This window comes from Penicillium chermesinum (genome assembly GCF_028974085.1).
Source record: "Penicillium chermesinum strain IBT 19713 chromosome Unknown utg000002l:1.0-5270490.0:1.0-5274688.0, whole genome shotgun sequence".
NCBI classification, from domain to species: domain Eukaryota; kingdom Fungi; phylum Ascomycota; class Eurotiomycetes; order Eurotiales; family Aspergillaceae; genus Penicillium; species Penicillium chermesinum.
The window spans coordinates 3,234,720-3,255,555 of record NW_026695312.1 but is presented as its reverse complement, the minus strand read 5'-3'; the positions used below and the strand labels follow the sequence as shown (position 1 = coordinate 3,255,555).

Below are 20,836 nucleotides of genomic sequence, written 5' to 3'. Positions count from 1 at the left end.
CATGGGTCCCACATTCTAGAAGGAGTTCGAGATCGATACCGTAGCTTTCCTCATCGTGGCCAAACTTATACGCTGGTTTTGCGATAAGCAAACGTGTGGCCCATGACACCCTTCTGTTTCAGCAGTTGCTGGCCTTGCTGGAGCTGGAAGTCCTCACCTCGTGGCCATTGCTACATTGTGTCCGGTTGGTGTTAATGCGGTATGCTTAGGATTTGCCCCGACAACCTATCAAGATCTGCTTATTATGCGGTCTGGATGCTGATCACTTGGCCAAGCCGTTGTGGCTCTTGTAGCCTGGTATGTTCAAGACTGAGAAATTCTGTGTCTGAGAAAGCCCCTGCTGACCCTCACTACAAGACCGTTGACTGTCAACTCCAGCTGTGAATCTTCTCGTGACCGTACATGCCAAACCAACCTGGCCCGATGCTATTCGTCCCGGATCTTTGACGGAATGATTCCGTCATAATCCTTGGGCGATTGTTTCTCAATTGGTTTTAGGGGGTTGAGATCCCGAAATACCGCAAGGGAAATGATCAGGAAACGACAAAAGTCGTCACGCAGATTGCCGAAAGAAATGGTACGACAACTTGGCTGACTGAAACCAATTTGGAAGCCACCAATGACCGATTCCGGCCAACCTCGTCGGGCGAGGAGACGGACAACGCTGGAGCCAGGGATATTCTCTGCCGCAGGCTCTCCAAGTAGACATCGTTTCTGAGCTTTTGCAACGCCTGGAATGGCACTTTGACAAGGTTAAGGAGGTTTCCCTGGCGCCCCATTGCAATGGCCCCCGGCCTTATCCCGCAATCATTACCCCTTCCGTGGGATAGCCACTAGTATGCCGATTGAGATATCTGAAGCACTCTTTATTGTGGCAGGCTTTGCAATTGGCACTCCCACGGACATCTGGAGGAATAGAATAGTCGAATATAATTTTGTTAATATACGAGTTTAGCCTTAAGCAAAATTGCAGGCCTACCACGATCCTAACACCATTTGGCGATCTATGCACGACCGAGGTGGCCGAGTTTTGTGAAAACGAAACAGTCTGAATTCAACAGGCATGGGGCTGAAGAATTCTCGAGAACGGGTATCAACCAGATCGGCACTAACCCTCGTATGTAAGGGCGATTGTGGGTCATCCATGGACTGGTTGCATCACGCCTCGGCCTGCTTACCTAAATTTCGTTGGGCTGGTTGGTGCATCAACATTCAACAACCTTTGTGGGTGGTGTGGGAAAAGCATCTTGAGGCCTCCATTGTCCCACTCTCTTTCTTGACTCCCCCGGTTCTTCATTGTTCGTAGTTCTCCCCCGTTGAGGTGCGGATGACCTCAGTGAGCTGACTGTCACATGGGCCCGACGGTCAGTCCTCACTTCTCCGACCCTGATCCTGCTTTCCCCTCTTGATCGTCGCCCCCTCAAATCCCTCGTTTCAAAAGGTTTGGGGCCTCTCTCGTTCTTTATATTCTTCCAGGGCTCTCCTCCTGCAGCATAGAGGGTACTTCCCCAAACCCAACATGCAGTACGTTCGGAGCCTCAGCGGCTCCGTGTCCAAAACATGGAACTCGATCAATCCCGCAACTCTCAGCGGGGCCATTGATGTTATTGTCATTGAGCAGGATGATGGTACGTCATGGCCAGCTTGTTTTTTCTGTCACAACGCATAGCTAATCTGTACTTGTCGCGCAATAGGGACCCTGGCTTGTTCGCCCTTCCATGTCCGCTTTGGCAAATTCTCGTTGCTGCGGCCGTATGAAAAGAAAGTCGAATTTCATGTGAATGGGGTTAAGCAGGATTATGCCATGAAATTGGGAGAAGGAGGCGAAGCGTTTTTTGTGTTCGAAACGACCGACGAGATCCCGGCGTCTTTACAAACCTCCCCGCTAGTATCTCCGGCGGGGAGTCCGAAGGTTCCCAGCGAGGAATTCCCGCAGTCTCTCCAGGAGCCAGACTATCTGGATCTGGGGAAGACGGCGATGCACTCTCAGAGGGCGCTAAAACCCCGGACAGAGCGAAGTCTCCAGGAATACCAATAAGTCGAGCACGAACCGATTTTGGTATGACCATACCGGATATCCAATTGATTCCCGAATTTACTTCGCTAACCATTCTGTAAGGGACGCTCACGCCTGTTTCGCGCTCCCCCAACGAGTCTGAACTTAGTCGCTCGCAACCAGATCCCCATCTCGATCATATGATTGCCGACAGTGCAGCCTCGACCCGTCGTTCATCTGCCGCCGACGAACTCGCTTCCGGTAGCCCCGAACCAGCAAATGATGAAGCGGAGCTGCGAGCTCATGCTCGCAGTCCTCCCGCGGTGTCCTTTGACGAAGCCCTCTCCCGTGCAAAATCCTTGTCGCAAAAGTTATCAGGCTCAAACATTCCCTCCCATGTGACGGAGACTGGCGATTTGATGCTGGATATGACTGGTTATAAGAGCAACGAGGACGATGCACTTCGCGCAGAAGTCCTTGCTCGCAAGATTCTTGCTGAAGAGCTCGAGGGTAACTATGACATTGGCGCTCTTATTGGTGCCGATGAGCATGGTAATCTTTGGATCTACAGCAGCGAGGAGGCAAAGGAAGCTGCCAACCGGCGGGCCACCATTAATGCTATGCGACCCAATACCGCCATTAGTGATGATGCTATCTCAGATCCGGGATATCACAGTGAAGGTGAACATGCGAACTTGAACTCATCGATGCCGCTTCACCATCGGACCAAATCCGACCTTCAGCCTGGGTTTCCAACCCCGCCTCGTTCACCTCTACATGACTCCTTCCCTGGTGAAACGCGCAACTACGCCAAGACCTTGCGTTTGACTAGTGATCAGCTCAAGGCATTGAACCTCAAGCCAGGGTGCAATACCATGTCCTTCAGCGTTAATAAAGCCGTTTGTACAGCTCACATGTATCTGTGGAGTGGAAATACGCCGATCGTGATTTCTGACATTGATGGAACAATCACCAAGTGAGTGGACCTGTCAGCTTTTCTTATTTTTATCTCAAGTGAGCTAATATCTCTTAGGTCTGATGCATTAGGCCATGTATTGAACATGATCGGGCGCGACTGGACACATGCTGGGGTAGCCAAACTCTACACTGACATCGTCAATAACGGCTACAATATCATGTACCTCACCAGTCGGTCCGTTGGACAAACTGACACGACCCGAGCGTATCTGTACGGGGTATGCCAAGACGGCTATCGACTTCCAAAGGGACCTGTCATCTGCAGTCCAGATCGTACCATGGCTGCGTTGAGACGAGAGATCTACCTCAGGAAGCCCGAGGTCTTCAAAATGGCATGTCTGCGCGATATCCTTAACCTTTTCCACGGAAAAGAGAACCCATTCTATGCTGGCTTTGGTAACCGATTGACCGACGCCTTGAGTTATCGATCCGTCAACGTCCCGTCGACCCGCATCTTCACCATCAACTCCAATGCAGAAGTGTCCTTGGATCTGCTGAGTCTGAACAAGTACAAAAGCAGCTATGTCACTATGCAGGAATTGATTGACCATTTCTTCCCTTCTGTCAGCCTTTTGGTCCAATCTGGAGGTGAGGAATATACCGATTTCACCTACTGGCGCGATACACCGCAAGACCTAGGAGGACTTTTCTACGACTGATAGTGAAGACGAGGATGACGACGATGGCGATGTGGACGAAGATGAAGAAGACGAAGTTGCCGATGATGAAGATGATGTTGAAGATGAATACGATGAAGATGAATCGAGCGACCCCGAAGGCAGTGAGTACGATGAGGAAGGCACAGACCTCGGTGCTAGCTACATCTCGCATGGCTCAGCCCTGTCTGACCCAGCGGGGTCAATTGTGGATTCAGTTGAAGTCGACCAACCTCTGGCGGAAACGGAAGACGAAGCATTGCCTGAAATAGTCAATGCTGGTACAAGGACTCTTCCCATCCGCCCCAAACCGCATGGAAATGATGAGTAGACCTTACATGCGCTGTTTTCCTTGCTTCTCTTTTCCGGCTCAGCCCTCAGAACTTGCATTTGCATAAACCGCACCACTGCAGCATGATACCCTTGCAATCAAAACTTTCAAGATAAAAGTCATGAGGAGTTTGAGCCTGCATCTGTTATATTGTTTGTAAATTCTTTTGCTTGTTGATGCATACAAGGCGCTGGAGTTGAAATTTTACATTGTACACTCAGATACTAGTCAATAAATCTCGGGCTCTATAATAGGTATGGTCTTAAGTTATCGACTCGGATTTTCTAGTAAGCCAGATTGAAAAGTCATTTATGCAGAGAGTAGATCATAAAGCCATTCCGTATCACTTACGTTTAGGGACATAGCCCTCCACTATCCTAACCACTCTCGTGAGCAAGACTTCCTCGAAACAGATCCTACATGGTCTCTGAGATTTCCTAGCGTACCACGTACTTTAAACCATAGGAAGCCCGAATATGCTATGTACACAAAAGTAGCACCCACAGTAGGCATCTTTCATTATGAACATTTAATCAAAACGTATGACTATTACCCTTGACTCGTCAGTGGCAATAATATAGCTATTCACAATAGGGGATAGTCATACCTCAAATAAGGTCAAAAACTGAGTCCCTTGAAAGGACCAGTCTGTGCCGCCTGTGTATGGAAGACCTCACCTCAATCCACAAATCAACACCCGGGTCTCTAAATCACCACCAGGATGAACATCCTGTCTAGCCCACCGTTCCACACCACTTTGCTTGGACTACCCCATAAAGCCTATTGTAAAGACTGGCTCTACATGGAATCAAAGATTTGATTTTTATCATCTTTTTTCCCATGTAACTTGAACCTATCGTAAGATTTAACACCCAGTTCTGTAAAAAGTCACCAGGTTCCAGATATTGACACCAGGTTCGAAAACCTGTTTAGCACGCTATTCTATGCCATTTTGCTAGGACTATTCCGTAAATCTCACCTAGTAGTACAATTCTGTCAGGAAATCAAAAATCTGTTTTTGATAGAACTTGAAGCCTATACCAAAGGTTTAATACCATGTTCCATAAACTGACACCCAGATAGGCAGATCACCACCAGGTTTCAGAATATGTCCAGCCCACTGATCTGGGCCGTTTCGCTTAAGCTATCCCATAAAGCCCATTTAATTTGAGGAAATCAATAGAGCATGTTTTGATAAATTTCAATATTGAAGATTCGGTACCCGGTTTCCGAAAAAAGTTACTAGGCTTAGAAACTCGCTCAAGGAGCCTTTCAGTATTATTTACCAACTTCCTGCAAAATGCGCCAGGTTCCTTGAGAGGGTCAAGAATCCGTATCAGGTTTCATTCTCAAGTACGCTGCATTCTGTGACTTTCCTGAAGCCAATAAAAAGCATAGCGAAAGGACCTTCTGCTGAGTAGCCCGAAGCGGTTAGTGCGTCGAAGCTCATCCTTTTCGGACATGCAACTTCTCGCCGGCTCGTTTGAAGGTCACTTTACACCCTCTCCCACTGGACACACACTTCTGGGGGCAACCAGCAGCCCTCACTTTCTCTCTCGTCGCGCGCAAACTCCCCATAACATACAAGAATCAGATTCCTCCAAATCTATCCCCCGCGCGACCGGGGCCCTCGATTCATCCCCATCCGCGACCTAATCCAAAAGAATCCCCATTTCACCTAAAAAGAAAGAAAAGAATACAATGGCCTCCCCAAGCCAAACTCAAGGGTCTGGGCCAGCAACCCAACCCCTCACCCCACCGGCAGAGTCCTCCTCAGCCCCAAACGGCGTCCCAGCATCAACCGCACCCGCACCGGCAACAGCCCCAACAACCTCAACCGCACCACCCCCACACATCCCGGGAACCTCGATCCAAGACAGTGGCAAATCACGACGCCCGCGCGACGTACGGCTCGTGCACATGCTCCTCGCCTCGCTCGGCGTCACAAGCTACCAAGACCGCGTGCCGCTGCAACTCCTCGACTTCGCCTACCGGTACACGTCGAACGTGCTGCAGGACTCGGTGCATCTGGCGACGGAAGGCTATGCGAACGCAGTGGACAACACGGGGGCGACAGGCAAGAATGCTGCGGGCGAGGTGAACAATGTCTCGCTGGGCGCGCTGCGGCTCAGCATTGCGTCGCGGCTGCACTACCAGTTCCAGGCGGGGCTGCCGAAGGAGTTCCTGATGGATGTTGCGTCGGAGCGTAATCGGATTGCGCTGCCGGGTGTGTCCAGGGGCTTCGATCAGGGGAATAACCAGGCGCAGGGGGCGGCGAATCAGAGTGTTATGATGGCGGGGATGCGGTTGCCGCCTGAGCGGTTCTGTCTTACGGGAACTGGGTGGAACATGAAGGATGAGTGGGAGAGCGAAGGGGAGGAGGATCTGCCGGATGCGACGGAGCCCGAGGGGGGAGAAGCGGGCGAATGAGAATGAGAGCGAAGAGGGTGAGGAGGAGGATGAAGAGGATGGGAAGATGGAGGATATCTTTGGGGAGGATACTGCTATGGGGGAAGCAGGGGAAGGTGATGAGGATCAGAAAATGAATGATGCTTGAAGTTGCTGCTGGTCTCGTTTTATGGTCTTTAGGGGTGTTCGTGGAGCCTGGCGTTTTATGTCCTGGGTTTCAGTTCATGTTAATACTCACGATACTGGGAATCTTACTAGTCTGTCTCCGTATGAGACTACTCCCGCAATACATCTATTTGCGCCTTGATATTCAGCACCTGCCTAGTTTTACGATTAACAAGTCTTAGCTGTGTCGGCAAGGACAAGGGCACGTCGGAAAGGGTCTTATCATGGATGTGTAAAAAAGGAAGAACCTTGGAAACTAATGGAGGGTTCATGCTTGCCTCTATCTACTCAATTCTACAAGAGAACCCGCTACGAAGCGTCTATAAGATGAGGACCATCTGTGTAAGTGGGAAGTGCCAAAGTAGCTTTATTGATGCAGAATTGTTTTGACATATCGTACAGGAACTGAATCCATCCCTTAGGATGATCATGCAGGACATATGCCCCAAGGAAACGCCTCATTTTGCAAAACGCCAGGAGCAGAGAAGTAGAAGGCACAGATAGTCATGGCGGTAACCGATGACAAGATGGTCGAAGCAACAGACCCACAAACGCCGAACCCATATAGAACAATGTACACTGGAAGATGCAAGGAATATGATGTAAAAGACCCAGCGGCCGCCATACTCTCGTCAAGAGGACGAGGCTCAATTCTTACGGGCTTGCTGTTGCTGTCGTCGCTCCTCATCTTTGCGCATCATTTCATCCAATTGTGCACGGCGGGCTTCCACGCCTGCTCGCTCCTCCCTGTAGGCCCTGCGCCTCTCGTCCACCGTGGCGAACCATTCTTCGCGCGCGAGATCCTCGTTTTCCCGGGTGGCATGTTTCAGCATGCATGAGTTCATGGCAAGTCGTTGCTCGCGGCAGACCCATGTCGCGGTGACAGTCCTATCAACGGCACATTCTGCGAAGGCTATTTGGGTTGGATTGTCAGCTTTGGTCCAAACCATGGCATTTGATACGAGCAGCTCGGGTCTTCAGCCTAAACAACCGATTTTTATAGTATAGAGTGAAACTACATGGTGTAGGAGAACAAGTCTTGAGTCCGTGCACCCCACAGATGATCCCATACCTTTGATTAAATCAGCGCACTGGGCTCTTACGCGCTTATGGAAGAGTTTCTGCACTTCTTGCTCCTGGGGAGCTGAGAGAGGAAGGGGGTTGCGGAGATTGTATTTCGAAGCGGCAGGGCTCGGCGAATCTGCGGGCGCAGATGGTGTGGCCATCGAGAGAAGACGTCGATCTCCGGGATCGAATGGTAGATTATCTGATAGGCAGCAAAGCCGGGGTCCGCGGTGGCTTGGAGTCGAGAGAATGGCTCAATTGGTAAGCTACCAGACAGGCAGAGATTTATCTGAATGCTCGAGTCGCGGTAATGTGGCAAACTGGTGCGAAACTGCAGCTTCCAAGAGATCATACAGTCTGGCCAGGGAAATGGTGCGAGCTGTTGATGCGGCGGAGCGTGAGGAGCCGGGGCGGTCGGTGCCGGCAAAAAGAAGAAAAAAAAACCCTCTCGTTCTACCTGAAGATGGTTAAATGCTCTTCGTACAAGCTTCTCAGGTCATTTGCATTACTCCTTATTTTCCTTTTTCACGGCTGCTTTGCTTTTTTGAAATTGCCTTAATCTTGGCCGACTGGCCTTTGGTTTCTCACAACTTTTCACAGCATGTCTTCCATGCGCAATGCCGTTCAACGGCGCAACCACCGCGAGCGTGGCCAGCTCGAAGGGCGCGAGAAGTGGGGTATTCTTGAGAAGCATAAGGTGAGCTATTCTATTTGAATCCTCATTTAGGATCTTTACTAAGAATGGTGCTAATATGGAATAGGACTACTCGCTCCGAGCCAAAGACTACAATGAGAAGAAGGCGAAGCTCAAGCGCCTTGAAGAGAAGGCACTCAACCGAAACCCCGATGAGTTCCATTTCGGTATGATGGGCGACCGCAACCAGAAGCAAGGGAAACATGGTCGCGGCAATGTGGCAAGACCTTCAGCGGCTGGGCTGAGCCATGAGGCAATCAAGCTGCTCAAAACCCAGGACAAAGGATATTTGAAGACACAGTCAGAACGGATACGAAGAGAAATTGAGCGCCTGGAAAGTGATGCCAAACTACAAAAGGGGATGGATGATTTCTTAGGGGTCAAGAGCCAGGAAAAAAAGGAAGAAGAGTCGGAGGACGAGTTTGACAGCTTCGATGATCTGGATGATCTTGCCTTTGGACCACCTGCCAAGAAAAAGGCTCGCAAAATCGTTTTTGCCGATGATAAAGCTGAACAGCAAGATCTCAAGCGCAAACGGTCGGAAGCTGAGGAGATGGAAGCTATGGATGAGGATTCAGACGAATCGTCCAAGAAGGTCCACAAAACTCCTAAACAAATCGCGGCCGAACGCAAGGCACTCGTTGAAGCTCGCCGAGCTCGCTATATCCGCAAGCGCACGGTGCAAAGCCGAGAGAACAAGCTCAAGGCTCTCCGGAAACAATTCGCCGAGCTTCAAGCAGCTGAGCGCGAGCTCGATTGGCAGCGGGCCAAGATGGACAACTCGGTAGGCGGTACGAACAAAAATGGGGTCAAGTGGAAGGTGCGAGAGCGCAAGCGCTGAGAGTGGTGTTTCCTTACGAGTTGATGATCTTGTTTTCTCATTTTCTATCTGTATTGATACCAGCATAGAAGCGGAGTTCTGGTGTATGTAAATGGATCCTGTGATTTAGTCTTGTCCAGACGCCATGAAGTCAATTTTAGATTGGAGACCATAAGGTGAATAGGGTACTCTACGTATCAGGGAAGAATTGAGAGCATATTCTGCCGATCATACGATCTATCAATTGGAGTAGCAATCATCAGCTCACTTTAGTCCTCGGATGTGGCGGGGAGCTAAACAAACAAGGCAAACCTGCTTTGTCTTCCAACGACCCCCCTTGGGAATCCACGATTGTTTGCCGTCTAACACCCCCCCCGCTACGGCGGCGATAGGCTCTTTCAATGGACGAAGCACTTGGTGCTTCTCCGGGCAGTACTCAGGCGGCATGTCAGCATCGATCCCCTCCCATCCACGACACCTTCTGGCGTCGCATCTTGACCCGCCTCGCCGTCTCCATAGTGAACACCAAAGGCCTCCGGCACCTATTCAAGTCGCCAGGAGGCGTAATTTTCGTTTCTAATTTCTGTATCAAGGCTGGTCCTTTCACAACCCTTGCGGAGGCAAATGTCCTGCGATTTGTTCGCGAGAATACGACGATCCCGGTGCCAACCGTCTATTGCGCCTTCACCGACCAGGACCGGACATACATTGTCATGGAGCGAATTCGGGGCACTATGCTCGCCTCAACATGGTACCGACGCTCCGAGGAGTCGAAAGCGAAGATATTATCTCAGCTCAGGGACATGGTCCAGCAGCTCCGGAGGATCCCGCCACCCAAGGACATTGGGGTCGCGAATGTGGACGGTGGGCCGATATACGACCCCCGACTCCCCAACGATTCATTCTGGGGACCGTTTGACACGATTGATGACTTCCATCGGCAATTGCGGCAGGGTACAGACGGCCATCACCCGGAGGACCCGCCCGATCTCCAGGAGCTGATCAGCTTCCACGAACGCCCGAGCCCTCCCCCGGTTTTCACGCATGGTGATCTCAGCAGCCTCAATATACTTGCAAGAGGGGACGAGATAGTAGGAATTGTGGATTGGGAGACCACTGGATGGTACCCTCCCTACTGGGAATATACGTCCGCAATTCATGTCAATCCGCAGAATCAGTTCTGGCAGGATGAAATCGACAAATTCCTCGACCCGATGCCGTACGAACTGGAGATGGAACGGATTCGACGGCGCTATTTTGGCGACTTCTAAGTTGTGACTAATTTTCCACTATACCCTCTGGTTCTTCATTTGACTGGCGACATTTTGCATACCTCGTTTGGCCACTTTCTTTTTTTTTCCCCTTTCTTCTTTCCATTCAAATTTGCTTCTGTTCAAGCTGTAATTAGCGCGCAGCTCTTGCATGGTACATTTAATGGTATTGTGATAAGCGAGTCCGAATCCGATTGACTGTTGCATGAAATGGTGACTGGTCCCGGGCTCTGACACGGCCGTGATTATAAATTAATGCTGAAGAGTTTATGTGAGCGTGTTCAGCCCTACCTGAATACAGGCTAGTTGCAATCTTACTCCGCTGACGTTGGACTGGAGTATCCGACCGCGGTTTAGGCCGCTAATTGCAAGAACTGAGAATGGTAGAGGCCCGACAAACAGCAGTAGTGTACCAGGAATTGGGAAGAGAAAAAAAAATAAATAGAGTCAGGCACCTTCGGGGTGAGTCCGAACCGTTTCTATGACGCGCTGATGATCTTATTTTGGTTTGGCACGGGAAGAACCAAAAAATCAATCTTACATCTACATCGCGGATTGGCCCAAGCGTTCAGGCGGTCACCACTAAAATTTGGGCGAGCTGAATTAATTTCCCAAACACAAAACTTTTCTTCTGCAAGCATTGCTGGTCTTCTGATACTGTGCCTCGAATCTACAAGACCTTTCTCTCCCCCAAACCCACCGCAATCGACCAGATCTATGCATTTGCATGGGAACAAGGATCGCCTCTATGTCACGCTCTATGCCCGCGGCGGGCAGCCCAAGATGCCGGGGCTAGAAGACACGTAAGAACCGCGTCGAACTGCACTTTTCCATGCCCTTCGCAGTCGCTAATAACATCTCAGCAGTTATCACTGGGCGTTCATCGTTGGACCGAAAGAAGAGCGGAAAGAGGGCGCTCGCGGCAGACGATTTCACGCGAAGGAGATTATCGCAAACCGCCAATCGGTGTGGAAATACGAAGCACGCGGAACCACCCTAGGCCCGACCTCTATGCTTTTAGTCCGAATCATGGTTGGCAAGGTTGCAGACCTTGATCGCCTTATCGCCGTGTTCGAGAATACCCCAATCCGCGGCGGGCAGCCGGGATACGACACGTGGAACTGCGTGGCGTGGATCCAAGAGGCGCTGGAATCTGCCGAACGGGATGGGAAAGCCCTCGGGGCAGCTGTGACCGACTGGAGCTCTGTACGTGACACTGCGATGTGGTATGTTTCGAAGAAAAAGAGTGAGCACCGATTCGACGGCCAGGCACACTTCGATCAGTCTAAGACGCCAACATGGGATATCCTGGAGAAGCGAGAGACGATTCCTTGACATGAGACATTGATTCTGTACATAAGCTCTGTGATTGGGGGGGTGTTTTTTTTTTTCCTTTAGCGACGGGTATGGACTATAGACTTCTGATTTAGGCAACTAATAAACTTTAGCATTTAAGCGATCAAAAGCTAAGTTTTCTCTGCATGATTTGCAACTCCACAGTAGACCCTGCATGAACCGGCCAATAAGATTCGGACGTCGTAAAGTCCTCCAGAAACAGTAAAAGGCTTGAGAACGTAGGCCTTAGCAATAACCCATGGATTATTTTGGTCTTCAGCATCAGAGAGGGGTTTTTTTTTTCGGTATGGAGACCTTGATTGCTAATTACACTCTGTGAGTGGCTTGGCCTCCTATACGACGTCGCAAAGCAACCCCCTCCGGCGTGCTTCTTAACCTATTTGGGACCATTCATCCTTCCGGTGTCGGGGCACGACGGTCAGACCGCCCAGGTAATCCCCGCAATCTGATAGGACGAGTGCATCTGGGCACCTTGGGCGATTATAAATGGTGGGCTTACTAAGATATCATTTATCGCAAATATCGCCACCCCTCACTTGCGGATTATTTCACTCTCCTCTCCTGGTTCTTCTCCAAAACATACAATGGCGCCCTCATTTGTGACCATTGACACAAATGACGACGATGTCTTCATGGCGGGCGGTCCCCCCCGCGAAGCCCGTCGACACTCCCCGCACCCTCCTCCTTGCTCCCCCCTCCATCGCCACCCAGGAGGACAAACTCCGCGAGCTCTTCACAGCTTACCCTCGCCAAACCTCCGACCTTCAGATGCTCGACCGTCTCGCTTCCGGCGTCGTTACTCTCCCTTCTTCCGCATACGATCTCGTCCTCATTATCACCGATGCCGATGGCTCTCGCCGCTCCGAGGCCCTCCAACTCCTCACTCGCGATGTATACACTGCTCTCGTCCCCGCCATGAAGCCTGGCGCCAAGTTACAGACCCAAGACAAACCACTTGATGCGACCGAGGCCCTGGAGGCCGTGCTGGCCGGCCTCGTACAGAATGATTCGGGATTCGAAAAACCTAATTACGAACAATCATCCGCTGTCCCACTGAAGCTCGGAGGAAAGAAAAAAAAGACTACTGCCCCGGCTGCTCCACCCGCAGCAGTATCATTTAATACTACTGCAAACGGGAATGGGTTCGGGTTCGTTGGACTGAACGGAACCGACCATGACCTGGACGAGGACGAAGATTTGATTGATGAGGACGATCTCTTGGACGAAGATGATCTCGCCAGACCAATCATGCCGCGTATGCTTTATCCGAGGTCACCCCCTTTTCAACGTTACAACATCAAGCTAACTATTCTCTCCACAGCCCCAGAGTGTCAACCCAAGACCGGTCGGAGGCGGCGAGCCTGCAAGGATTGTACCTGCGGTCTCGCCGACCGCCTCGAAGCAGAGGATAAGGCGCGCCGAGAGGCTGCTGATAAGAGTTTGAACGTGATGAAGCTGCAGACGGACGATCTGAACGAACTGGATTTTACCGTGCAAGGCAAGCAAGGCTCGTGTGGAAGCTGTGCGTTGGGCGATGCGTTCCGTTGCGACGGCTGTCCATATATGGGACTACCTGCGTTCAAGCCAGGACAGGAAGTTCAGATCCTCAATGACGTTGCGCAACTATAGATTTTCAATTTCGGCATCGGTGGAGACCCGATCTCGGGCGCTCCGTTTTCTCTTTATCCACTTTTGGTCATTGTTCTTGTGGTTTTCTCTTACGGATAGTTTCGAGTGGCTTGGAAAGTGTCACGGTTCTGGTATTGGGCTTGCAAATGTACCCCTCATGATAGGCGTTTAGCAAAAGTATCTAAATTTCGTGTTTAATTATTATCAGATTTTTCTGCTCGCGAGGATTTGCTGCCCTGTCAGACATGTGGGCCCTGACATCAGCAGAACGTCGGTCTCGGTGCTGCTGATCTTTAGTCTGTAGTTGAGCCTCTGGTGCGAAGGATTTACAAGGTGTTATGTCTTAAATACGACTTCCACTTCTTCAAGCTGCAAATGCGACTGTTCACTAGGTAGGAGACTGGAGAACATAAGTACAGCATGAGAGTAATGTCGACAGGAAATGCCACTGTGACCAACCACTGAATTCCAACGTAAGACTTTTCGCTATTTTTAAACATTGATTCGTAAGATCTATAGAAAGCCAACAACCCGAGACCGCAGCACTACGAGCGATCCTTCTGCATCTGTGCAACACGAATACTGACAGCTCTCTTGTGAGCGTCCAGGCCTTCCAGCGCAGCCAGAGTCTCAACAGTCTTGGCCAGACCCAGAAGACCATCAGCGGTCAAGTTCGAACTTGTGATGTGCTTCAGGAAAGAGCCCAGGTTGACGCCCGAGTATTGCTTTGCGTATCCGTAAGTAGCTACAAAAGAATAGTTAGTGGCTGATCAGCGACAACATGGTTCATGGGGAGTGGATATCATACGTAGGGAGTGGTTAACACCAGCGGAGTAATCACCAACACTCTCAGGAGTCCAAGCGCCAATGAAAACACTACCGGCATTCTGCACAAGGTCCACAGTGGCCTCGGCGTCTGCAATCTGCAGAATCAAATGCTCGGGAGCATACTTGTTGCTCAGATCCATGGCCTCCTTGATATCCTTTACAACAAAGGTAACAGAATGCTCAATGGCGCCGCGGACAATGTCCATACGCGGGAGAGCTCGGGCCTGCGCATCCACCTCGTCTTCGATGGCAAGGAGCTCCTTCTCGGACAGGTCCACCGCGATGAGGACCACCTGGGAGTCAACGCCGTGCTCAGCCTGACTCAGAAGATCAGAGGCAACGAAAGCCGGGTTGGCGGATTTGTCTGCAATGACGAGGACTTCACTAGGGCCAGCGGGCATGTCGATACTGACGCCGGCGGACGTGTCGTTCGACACAAGCATCTTAGCCGCAGTAACGAACTGGTTGCCCGGGCCCAGAATCTTGTCGACCTTGTTGATGCTTTCGGTACCGTATGCCATGGCGGCCACGGCCTGAGCACCACCCGCAAGAACAATGCTCTTGGCACCGATCTTGTGGGCGACGTAGACAATCTCGGGGGAGATGCTACCGTCGGACCGGGGAGGCGAGGCGAGAACAATGTCCTTGCAGCCAGCCACCATGGCAGGCACACCCAGCATCATGGCGGTGGAAGGCAACACAGCCGTTCCACCAGGGACGTACAGACCGACGCCCTCAATCGCGCGCGAGAAGCGGGAGCACACCACGCCAGGCATGGTCTCCATCTTCAGAGTATCATTGCTGCCCTTCTGGGCGGCGTGGAAGCGCTGGATATTGCCAATTGAGACATCGATAGCCTCTTGCACCTCGGGCGAGAGCTTCATCAGCTCAGCTGGGAAAGGAGCCTTGATAACGGGCGAGGTCAATGAAGTAGCCTTTTCGAACTTGTGGGTATACTTGAGCACTGCAGCATCGCCGTTGATGCGGACATCCTCAACGATAGGCTTGACGAGGCCAACAATTGCCTCGTTGGACTTTTGGGAGGGACGCTTGAGGAATTCATCGACTTCCTTTGTAGACATGGCCGAAGTGACGACACGCTTCATTTCAATACGAGAGCGGTCTTCCACGGGTTCCGCCTTTGCGGGAGCAGGGGCAGGGGTAGGAGCAGGCTTCGACGCTGGAGCAACAAGGCCAGCTTTCTCGGCCCATGGGCCCTTGGCATCGCCCTTCCTGCGCTTGACCTTCAAGCTCTTCAGGTCGAGGTTCCTCTCAATGTCTTCCAGGGTGACACCAGCGGCAATGCACTTGGTCAGGGCAAAGTAAAACAAGTCGGCCGCCTCAAAAGCAACCTCTTCCTTCGTCTGAGCATCGCACAGCTCCTGAGCTTCCTCCATGATCTTAGCCGAGGTGAGCTTCGGGTCATTGAAGAGACGAGCAGTATAGGAGCCCTCGGGGGCACTGGTCTTGCGCTCGGAAAGAGTCTTCTGGAGGCGAGAGAAACCCGCAGAGGCGCCAAAGCACGTCTCAGTACCCAAGTGACAGAAACCTTGCAAAATGCACTGTTAGCATAGGGGGGGGGTTTATATAGAACAGGGAAAGGAACGCACCTCGACCAATCTGCTTCACTACGAAGACAAAACAGTCGGCATCACAATCAAATCCAATGCGAATCAGCTCTTGCACATCACCACTTGACTGGCCCTTGTACCACAGCCCACGCTTGCGACTCTGGTACACACCGGTACCGGTGCGGAGAGCCTCAGCGATACTTTCGTCACTGCTCCAGACGAAACCAAGGCAAGAACCGCGTTCATCCGTAACCGATGTAGCATACAACCCATTGGCCTGGTCCGTGACGGCGCGCGCGGCCAGAAGCTTCGCAGCGGAAATCTGGTCAGCCGCATCCCGCTCAACCGTCAATTTCTGCGAAGGGATAACCGCAATCGCACCCTGCTTGGTGACCTGGATTATTGCTTCCTCGGAAATGGCCTGGTCTTCGTATGTGACGAATAGCCGAGGAGAATCAGAGCTAATGCTCAATTTTGTAGCGGCGCTGGTAGCCGCGGAGGCCTCGGTGTAAATGCTCACGTCGTTGCGTTCGGCGGAATCGGCCGAGATCCATTGCTGAAGGGTATGGATCTGGTCATTCAGCAAGGCCTTGACGAGAAGACGTGATGAAGGAACGGATTGCTCCTGCGACAGCGCAGTCAATTGCTCGAGGGAGATGAGGATCTTGGCAGCGCCGGCGTTGAGAATGTCGACGAGATCCCCGGCGGACTCGACAGCGGTCGCATCAATGAATACATCGAGGGTTCGGAAGTGCTCACGCAGGAACTTCTCAGCCTCGGCGAGGGTCGACACCTTCACCAGCACGCGTCCGAAGTAGGCGATTTGCTTGAGAGAGAGGCCGGAGGTGGGGGTGGAGGGGTACGATATGAGGAATGGTGTGGCCATGGTGGATGGAGTCGCAAGCACAAATGGCTAGTCTCCAGGGATATCTTGCGCCCCCTAAATTCGAAAAGGCCGTACGGGACGCAGTATGTGCTGAAGAGGCGTTGATGATTGAGTCACCGTTTTTCTTTTGGCCGCAAGATATCGTGACAGGGAATATATCCACGCACAAATTTAATATGTACACTTCTAGGCTAGCTTCATACGGCATGGACACGGGCTATTCAGGCCTGGCGCTAGTCTTTACACGGAAAGGTTATCCGTGTGCTTAAATAATCCCACGCTGCATGTAAGGATACTCCGGATCGCCCCACTAAATCATCGCCGATGACGGACGCCACGGACGACTAACATTTGCTGAATATATATGACCAATGAACGGAAGCAAAATACTTGCTCACCTCTGCTTCTTTATTCAAGACCGAGTTACCATCCCATCCATTGACCCTAAGTGACGGACCCTAAGGGAAATGTCTAGAATCTGACCATTCAATATGATATTTAGCTCCCGGGCAAGGTCCTGTTCTTCTTGGGAGATCTACATCTTATGGAAGTGCCCAAGGGAATCTATGATGGTTGATTTACACGTCAATGATTGGCCTCGTATGAATGACCTGCCAGGAAGGCGCCCCATGGTAGGACAGCTATTAAGGCGTATTTAGGGTCACCCTGCACATATAGACAGGGAAACTACAAGCGCTAGCGCTCCTGGATCAATACCGTGGTAGGTTTTGTTTAGATTATAGACACGAGACCTAGCCATTGTGGTCTATACCCAGGTCATTCTTCTGATCTGTCTTGTAGATCACCTATTTTTGGTACTGATCTGGGAGGAATGGATTCCTTACAAGTCAGCGGAAAGAAGCTCATTAATGTGGCGCATCAAGGTTGCGAAGTGGCTGAATATTGCCGAGCCCTGGTTCCTTGCCATCTAACTCGACAATGTTGGGTCCGCAATACTCGGTGCTATTCTACCAGTGCTTACTCCAATGCGCGTCGTGTTCAAGATTTGATTGACAGGTTTGCTAGAGCCAAGCAAATTCATAATAATAGTCAGACACAGATGACCACTAAGTGGTAGGCCATTGTTCAATGTCACTGGATGTACGGGTTTGTATACATCAGCGAGATTTCCAAATATCCTAGTACTCCGTTTTCTTGGGTCTAATCAACTAACCCTAAGCTCGCCAGCAGTTCAGCATACACGGGTTCAGCCAGAGGCTACCCAGATGCCTGCGAGTCAAATTAAACCCGAAAGGGAAAGAAACTCGATCTCTAATATGAAAGGCCAATCAAAAGTCACAGTATTTACCGAGGATCGGGTTTGAGGGAAGAAAGCTACGATCGGCGCCTGGAGTCATTCTTGATCGAAATGCCAGAGTCCCAGGGGTGGTATCTTGCATGTGGTATGGAATCATAGAAAGTGACCTTACCTGACAGACTAGGCGCGAAGAAAGCTTCTGGACGACAAAGGTTTCACATGATTCACGTCACACCAACCCGGCACGGGCTGATCTGAGGCGATCACGATGCATGTTCCCACGCGGGGGAAGGATCAAATGATACGGCGCCATCCGAATTTAGCCCCCAACCCCAGCCTAAGGGGTCAGGAGTAAATTCTGTTGTAGTATCCCGCAAGCGCTCTTCAAACCCAGTTGCCAAGACCTCAATGGATTTTGCAGCTCTCGTCGGAAGAGTAAAAATGCCCGCAAAGCTCCGAATGGTGGCTTTGGAGACCGGGTTCCACTGGCGGCTGCAGCGATGCGGTCATAAGGCTTCCTTCCCCTCCTAGTCGGACAGGGGCCCAGCCCCAAGGGAGGACAATTGGGCTTGGCTCTGCCTAAGGCGTGCAGATGGACCCTTCCCCCATTTCGCCAAGGGATCCTCAGGTCACATAGTGATTGAAGGACGGTTTTACCAAAGTGTTGTTGATACCGCGGTTGGGCTACAGAATGATGCATAGAAGCCGAGAACACTGTAGAAGACGGCCGAGGCGAGCAACATTCTTGCGAGACACTCCAGAAGGGCCCTTGCAGATCAGTGCTTGGACCTTGCAGGAATGGAGTCCAGGGGATCTTCGGCACTAATGGTCGCCACAAGTTGTAGAACATGCAGTGCGGAGTCGATTGAGTAAACAAAAGATCGCGTGTGACGGGCTGCTTCCCCTTTCCGCTGCGCACATCTTCCCCCACTCCCCCATGCCTTGATCTATTCAGCTACTTTATTAGTCGCCTTGGCCCATCTTCGCTCGTTTGCGACTCCCTATCCATTCCCTACACCCTGCGCTGTTGATCGGCTCTGGTAAAACGCCATTTTTAGTTCCCTCTTACCCCTATACTATACATCGTTCTTTTAGAACCAGAGCAACTATGCGCTCGGCATTGTCGCTGTCCCTGGCGGCACTGGGCCTATTGGGATCGGCGAGCGCCTTTCCCCATCCCCAGCCTGAGACGGAGGCTGTTTTAAGTGCGCGCGCTGGGAGCCAAGGGAAGGCTAACGCCGTGAAGGAGGCTTTTCAACATGCGTGGGATGGTTACATGAAATATGCTTTCCCTCACGATGAGTTACACCCCGTCTCCAACGGACATGGGGATTCACGGTAAGCTTGGAATGCCGAGCTCCCAGTAGGCCGAACTGAAATTGGTGGGATCATTCATTGACCAAATCCATTAGGAACGGATGGGGCGCATCAGCGGTCGACGCGCTTTCGACCGCTATCATCATGGGCAATGCAGATGCAGTCAACACCATCCTCGACCACATTGCCAAGATCGACTATACTCAAACTAATGACCAAGTCAGCTTGTTCGAGACCACGATTCGCTACTTGGCTGGTATGCTGTCTGGCTATGATTTGCTAAACGGGCCAGCTTCCGGTCTGGTCTCAGACCAGAGCAAGGTGGACACTTTGCTGACCCAGTCTAAGAACCTGGCCGAGGTGTTGAAGTTTGCGTTTGACACCCCATCCGGAGTGCCGTACAATAACCTCAATATCACTTCGAAAGGAAACGACGGTGCCACGACCAATGGCCTCGCCGTGACGGGAACTCTGGTGCTGGAGTGGACTCGTTTGTCCGACTTGACCGGCAACGACGAGTATGCCAATCTCAGCCAAAAGGCAGAGTCGTATCTCTTGAACCCGCAGCCTTCGAGCGCAGAGCCCTTCCCCGGCTTGGTGGGAAGCTCCATCAGTATTCAAGACGGTAAATTCACCGATAGCGTGGTCTCCTGGAACGGAGGCGATGATTCATTCTACGAGTATCTGATCAAAGCGTACGTGTATGACCCCACTCGCTTTGCGACCTACAAGGATCGCTGGGTCCTTGCAGCGGAATCCACTATCAAGAATCTCGCGTCGCACCCGAAGCCCCGCCCCGAGTTGACATTCCTGTCTTCGTACAACAACGGAAATTATGACCTGAGCTCCCAGCACTTGACCTGCTTTGATGGAGGCAGCTTCCTTCTGGGTGGTACTGTGCTTGGCCGACAGGATTTCATTGACTTTGGTCTTGATCTTGTCCACGGTTGCGAGGCTACCTACAATGAGACGCTCACAAAGATCGGTCCCGATTCCTTCGGATGGGATCCGTCTAAGGTGCCAAGTGACCAGCAGGATTTTTACGAGAAGGCCGGCTTCTACATCAACAGCGGGTACTACGTCCTCCGTCCGGAGGTGATCGAAAGCTTCTATTATGCGTACCGTGTCACGGGTGCTGAAATCGTGAGTCTTTTCCTTGTTGTTATCCAGTGGGCTCCACTAATCATGCATAGTACCGCAACTGGGTTTGGAACGCTTTTGTTGCCATCAATGCCACCACTCGCACCGACTCCGGCTTTGCCGGCATCACCAATGTGAATGCTCCTAACGGTGGCTCCAAGGACGACAACCAGGAGAGCTTCCTTTTTGCCGAAGTTCTGAAGTACAGTTACATGGTTCATGCTGAAGGTAAGCTCCTATTTGCAGCGTACACGGAATGAAGCCTGCTAACGATCGTAGATGCGGAATGGCAAGTTCAGAAGGGTGACAAGAACACGTTCGTTTTCAACACCGAGGCCCACCCCTTCAGTGTCAAGCATACCTAAGATGGAGGTAACTGGTCTCTAGTAAATAGGTATTCAGCATGAGGTGACAGAAGCCTCAAATATATTTAAGATCATCATTCCTCTGAACATTTCAAAAATAT

The 20,836-nt window shown here is 51.3% G+C and overlaps 9 protein-coding genes across 9 annotated transcripts; 7 read left to right on the top strand and 2 right to left on the bottom strand.

Moving 5' to 3' along the window:
* Positions 1–1,519: 1,519 nt before the first annotated feature.
* Positions 1,520–3,961, top strand: N7468_002075 (putative lipin Smp2; the record flags this gene model as incomplete). Its single annotated transcript, XM_058471372.1, has 5 exons — positions 1,520–1,628; positions 1,695–2,018; positions 2,120–2,972; positions 3,030–3,562; positions 3,642–3,961. The coding sequence occupies 5 exons, from the start codon at positions 1,520–1,522 to the stop codon at positions 3,959–3,961; spliced, it is 2,139 nt and encodes a 712-aa protein (XP_058334513.1).
* Positions 3,962–5,662: 1,701 nt separating this feature from the next.
* N7468_002074 (putative transcription initiation factor TFIID, 31kD subunit) lies at positions 5,663–6,391 on the top strand (the record flags this gene model as incomplete). The annotated part of the gene is made up of 1 exon (XM_058471371.1): positions 5,663–6,391. One exon carries the CDS (start codon positions 5,663–5,665, stop codon positions 6,389–6,391), a length of 729 nt encoding a protein of 242 aa, XP_058334512.1.
* A 791-nt stretch (positions 6,392–7,182) lies between these two features.
* Positions 7,183–7,761, bottom strand: N7468_002073 (uncharacterized protein; the record flags this gene model as incomplete). The annotated part of the gene is made up of 2 exons (XM_058471370.1): positions 7,183–7,448; positions 7,608–7,761. 2 exons carry the CDS (start codon positions 7,759–7,761, stop codon positions 7,183–7,185), a joined length of 420 nt encoding a protein of 139 aa, XP_058334511.1.
* Positions 7,762–8,201: 440 nt separating this feature from the next.
* On the top strand, positions 8,202–9,135 carry N7468_002072 (rRNA-processing protein UTP11; the record flags this gene model as incomplete). The annotated part of the gene is made up of 2 exons (XM_058471369.1): positions 8,202–8,297; positions 8,362–9,135. 2 exons carry the CDS (start codon positions 8,202–8,204, stop codon positions 9,133–9,135), a joined length of 870 nt encoding a protein of 289 aa, XP_058334510.1.
* Positions 9,136–9,515: 380 nt separating this feature from the next.
* Positions 9,516–10,385, top strand: N7468_002071 (uncharacterized protein; the record flags this gene model as incomplete). Its single annotated transcript, XM_058471368.1, has 1 exon — positions 9,516–10,385. The coding sequence occupies one exon, from the start codon at positions 9,516–9,518 to the stop codon at positions 10,383–10,385; it is 870 nt and encodes a 289-aa protein (XP_058334509.1).
* Positions 10,386–11,102: 717 nt separating this feature from the next.
* Positions 11,103–11,720, top strand: N7468_002070 (uncharacterized protein; the record flags this gene model as incomplete). The annotated part of the gene is made up of 2 exons (XM_058471367.1): positions 11,103–11,188; positions 11,252–11,720. The coding sequence occupies 2 exons, from the start codon at positions 11,103–11,105 to the stop codon at positions 11,718–11,720; spliced, it is 555 nt and encodes a 184-aa protein (XP_058334508.1).
* A 645-nt stretch (positions 11,721–12,365) lies between these two features.
* On the top strand, positions 12,366–13,370 carry N7468_002069 (uncharacterized protein; the record flags this gene model as incomplete). The annotated part of the gene is made up of 1 exon (XM_058471366.1): positions 12,366–13,370. The coding sequence occupies one exon, from the start codon at positions 12,366–12,368 to the stop codon at positions 13,368–13,370; it is 1,005 nt and encodes a 334-aa protein (XP_058334507.1).
* A 545-nt stretch (positions 13,371–13,915) lies between these two features.
* On the bottom strand, positions 13,916–16,655 carry N7468_002068 (histidine biosynthesis protein HIS4; the record flags this gene model as incomplete). Its single annotated transcript, XM_058471365.1, has 3 exons — positions 13,916–14,115; positions 14,179–15,747; positions 15,809–16,655. 3 exons carry the CDS (start codon positions 16,653–16,655, stop codon positions 13,916–13,918), a joined length of 2,616 nt encoding a protein of 871 aa, XP_058334506.1.
* Positions 16,656–19,021: 2,366 nt separating this feature from the next.
* On the top strand, positions 19,022–20,735 carry N7468_002067 (glycoside hydrolase family 47 protein; the record flags this gene model as incomplete). Its single annotated transcript, XM_058471364.1, has 4 exons — positions 19,022–19,251; positions 19,326–20,373; positions 20,424–20,598; positions 20,650–20,735. 4 exons carry the CDS (start codon positions 19,022–19,024, stop codon positions 20,733–20,735), a joined length of 1,539 nt encoding a protein of 512 aa, XP_058334505.1.
* Between the last annotated feature and the right edge of the window lie 101 nt (positions 20,736–20,836).